This window comes from Sinocyclocheilus anshuiensis, unplaced genomic scaffold (assembly GCF_001515605.1).
Source record: "Sinocyclocheilus anshuiensis isolate Anshui unplaced genomic scaffold, SAMN03320099.WGS_v1.1 scaffold267, whole genome shotgun sequence".
Lineage (NCBI taxonomy): Eukaryota > Metazoa > Chordata > Actinopteri > Cypriniformes > Cyprinidae > Sinocyclocheilus > Sinocyclocheilus anshuiensis.
This window is the reverse complement of record NW_015552637.1, coordinates 4,149,321-4,153,754: the sequence shown is the minus strand read 5'-3', so window position 1 is coordinate 4,153,754 and position 4,434 is coordinate 4,149,321. Positions and strand designations below refer to the sequence as shown.

At 32.4% G+C, this 4,434-nt stretch overlaps 1 protein-coding gene across 1 annotated transcript in view; it reads right to left on the bottom strand.

Moving 5' to 3' along the window:
• Positions 1 to 4,434, bottom strand: part of LOC107666751 (ras/Rap GTPase-activating protein SynGAP-like) — a 57,631-nt gene that overhangs the window by 15,842 nt on the left and 37,355 nt on the right. The window contains exon 2 of the mRNA XM_016458183.1: positions 1,208 to 1,344. Coding sequence (XP_016313669.1) covers positions 1,208 to 1,344 — 137 coding nt within the window. The remainder of the gene's footprint in view (positions 1 to 1,207; positions 1,345 to 4,434) is intronic.

Genomic DNA, 4,434 nt, shown 5'->3' with positions numbered 1-4,434 from the left:
TATACACATACATACATACATATATATATATACACTAAATATACAGTTATTAATACAATTATTTATTTAAAAACATTGATTTATTCATAATTAATCATTAACTTATTAGAAAACTTAATTAATTGATTAATGAATTAATGTATCTATTTATTAAATTAATAAAAAATGTGTTATTACAAATTATAAATTGTTTTTATATGAAAATTACATGAACACAAAATTGCTGAAGTTAAACAGTAACAAATCAAAATCAATTAAATTATTAATATTAAATTATTCTAATAATAATGATAATAATAAAAATGATCATATTATTATTACTATTAATACTACCACTACTACTACTACTACTAATAATAATACATTATTTATCAGGGATTTACATTTTTTATTTTTTGTTGCCGTTTTTCTATATGTTGCTTATATAAACATTGTTATATAAACAATATATAGCTCATTAATAATTTATTATTTATGTGTATATGAGTTTATATATAAAATCTAAATTTTAATAATATACATTAAAATTATTATTACTAAAAATATATTACAAAATATTTATTGATGAGATATATTGTTGCCGTTGTTCTGTATATTGTTGTTATATTAGGTATTTAACAATTATAGCAATTATTATAATAATAATTATTTTTTTATTAATTTACAGTTATTTATCATTAAAAAACTAAAATCTACAATTTTACAGGCTTTGGGTGAAATCAGACATCATAACATCAAAACCATTCCATACTTTTGTAACCAGCCGTGTTTGCCTGACGAAGGTGTTTGACCGGAACGTTGCTATTTTTAACTTTTTTGAATAAAGGGAGAATAACAGTGTGCAGATCTTTTTTCTATTATTTGATATACTTTTGTAACCTGCCATAGAAAAATTAACAGTCTAAAATGGAAAACATAAAACCTGATATTATCTATCAGTCTAATCAGACTACAGATAATTCACTGCTAATAATGCCCAAGATTAAAATGCACACCAACATAATACTTACGAGTTACAACACTCCCAGACTGCTGATGCAAATCAACTAAAGAATATAGAGAAACAAAATATGTTTGGAGCAATGGAAAGTCTGAAATAAAGACCCTCATGTAAACTGGCAGTAAAATGAGCACCCAGAACACAAACTGTAGAAAGGGACATGTTGGAAAGGAAGTGCTTGATTATGTATGATTGGGCTGCCAGTACCTCCTCCTGGTCCAACATGTAGAGCTGATTTCCACTGATCACACACAGACGAGGATTCCAGTCGGGTTGCTCGCAGGAGGGAGCAGCAGCGAAGGAGGGCTGGTGTCGGTAGGAGGGGGGGACAGCATACCTCGCATCTGGTACAGGAGGAGGAGAGGACTGCATGTCAATAATAAAAATGCAAGACAAAACTACGCTGTTATTCCAGCTAGTTCAAAGTCTATAAGCAGATTTAACCTGAATTTACAACATTTGACCAGTATGTGGCGCTAGTACCAAACATTCATCCACAGAGTTTAAAGAATCTATACCTCATAGGTCACTTTGAACAAAATTGTCTTCCATAATGGATAAATGGAAGTTTAATTTGATTAAGCAAAAGCTTTGCCACATTACGATAACAACGTAACTTCATGTCTGGCATTTTCACAGTGAAATTCATCAATGCACTACAGGAAAATGGATTGCAGTTTCAAATATATTTTAAATTGCACTTTAATCGTGATCACGACTTCTGATGCTGGCTGGCTGGCTGGCTATTTATACATATATATATATTTGTCAAGCTTTCACGCTTTGAGTTACCAGATGTCTAAATACCGCAATCAGAGCTTTTCTCTTAAAGGGATAGTTCACCCAAAAATGAGAATTCTGTCATTAATTACTCACCCTCATGTCGTTTCAAACCCGTAAGAATTTAGTTCATCTTCAGAACACAAATTATGATGTTTTTGGATGAAATCCTAGTTTTCTGACCCTGCATAGACAGCAACGCAATGCATCGTGGTACTCTCGTGAACAGCAGCGGAGATTGACCCGGAAGAAAAGAAAACATTGAATAAAATCGTTTTCTTTTTTTTTTTCACACAAAAAGTATTATCGTAGCTTCATAACATTACGGTTGAACCGCTGATGTCATATGAACTATTTTAAATATGTCCTTACCACCTTTCTGGGCCATAAAACGTTTCAGTTGCATTGCTGTCTATGGAGGGTCAGAAAGCTTGTGGATTTCATCAAAAATATGTTAATTTGTGTTCCGAAGATGAATGAAGGTCTTACGGTTTGAAACGACATGAGGGTGAGTAATTAATGACAGAATTTTCAGTTTTGGGGTTAACTAACCCTTAAACAGATATTTCTGGCGAGTGTTTTAGTTTATATTCTCAACCTGGCAACCTTTCACAAACATAAAAAAAATAATAAAAATCACACCGATGATCTGAATAGTCTTTTTTGTTGTTTTAATATGAAAACATTGTAATTTGGAATAATTGTAATTAACATTGTACTGTTTTTGCATTTGAGAGAAGTTTTACCAGTTTGCATAATGTGAGTGTGTTAATGTATCATAAATACAGTAAATCAGGATGAGGAAAAATATAACTCTCATGTGAGTTGACATTTTCTAGATTTATGCTTACAAGAAAGTGAAATAATTCTGATGAAACATAAATAGAAATGATAAATCATGATTATTAACCAAGATTAATTTCTGAGCAAAATAACCTTGACTATCATTTTAACCATTATGCATTACCATTGTTATTATGCAGCCCTATTTAATAATTTGAGCAGCTTTGTATCAAATTTAGGGGGAGAAAAAAGCAGTAGGATGACTTTTTGAAGATGTATATTGTATGAATATTAATTAATAGCGAATGACTTTAGGTCAAAAAAGTTTAAAAAACTATATATTTTTAGAATATATTTTAGGATTCTTTGATGAAAAGAAAGTTCAAAAGAACAGCATTTATTTTAAATAAAAAATATTATAAATGTCTTGACTGTCACTTTTGATTAATTCTAACACGTCCTTACTGAATAAACATTAATTTCTTTAAAAAAAAACTAAAAAAAAACTTACTAACCCTGGTATGGTACTGTATTTCAATCAAAATTTGGCAAACCCAGTATAAACTGTTCTTCACAAGTGCTCATAATATCAACCTATGAGATTTTTTTAAACAATACCAGGCAGTAAATGGTCTGTACGTGGGACAACATTAACGTCAGGGTCAAATCATTTGGTCAAATTGAAGTTCACACTCTCTCCAATCAGTGCGCCAAATTTTCAAATTTTTTACCATATGGTTCTATGGGCTGTCATGGACTCCAGCCAAAAACATTAAAAAAAAACAGACAAAATATGTACCTAAGAACCTTTGATGCTTGGCCTCACAGCAAACACAGCTTTACTCAAACATAAACAATACATTTGAACTACATTTCTACCCAGAATTGTATCTTACAGACAGTCTTTCTCCTCAGACTGTAAACGTATAACTCATGTGCAGACTTTGATATTGATGGCACTGTGGATTCATCAGGTTTTAAATCAAGCTGTAAAGCTGTCACACGTTCGGCTCTGGCCCTGTCAGCCAAGGTGAGAGCAATAAAGCGATTACTGTGGCCTTTGACTTTTTTTACTTCATCCCTGTTCTTCTATAAAACTCACGACTGGACGAGCATCCCACTCTTTTGCTCCACACACTACAGCTCAGAGTCGATATTCTGCCCCGGTGTCCTCTCATTCCATGAGCTCCTACCCTCTGAACCTCCAGCCAATCAGAAACAGCCTTGACAGATGGTGGCAGCATCAGAGGGATGCTGGACCGGCACAGGACGCTTCTGTCCAGACTCACACACACACATTTGTCAGATTTCCTCCAAGCACTCCAGAACAACAGGGAAAGGCACTCACAAAACAGATCACTGGACTTAAGCAGACGTATGTTTGCTAGAATTTATGCACAGACAATTGGACTGTGCATTTTTCTGCTTTCCATTTGCTGGAGCTAGTGGAAAAACGTCTTCAGCAAAAGGAAAAGAAAGTCCAGTTGCTTTCAAATAAACTTGTGCACAAATGAAATCCTTCAAATAGCCAGATGTCTTTTATATTGAAGTACTATTGAGTATCATACTATTATATTTGTATTAATATTTTATATATTTTTTTTATTTCTCATTTTAATTGTAAAATTTAAGTAATGTTCTTGTAGTGTGTTTTTGTCATTTTCATAGATAGATAGATAGATAGATAGATAGATCTATTAGCACTATTTCGGTGAAAAAGTGAGAACAGAGAACGGTTGAATACACTCTAAAAAATGCTGGGTTGTTTCAACCCAACTTTGGGTCAAATATGGACTAACCCAACCGTTGGGTTAAATTTTTACATTAAATTTTTAACCCAAAAGTTGGGTTAGTCCATATTTGACCCAAAG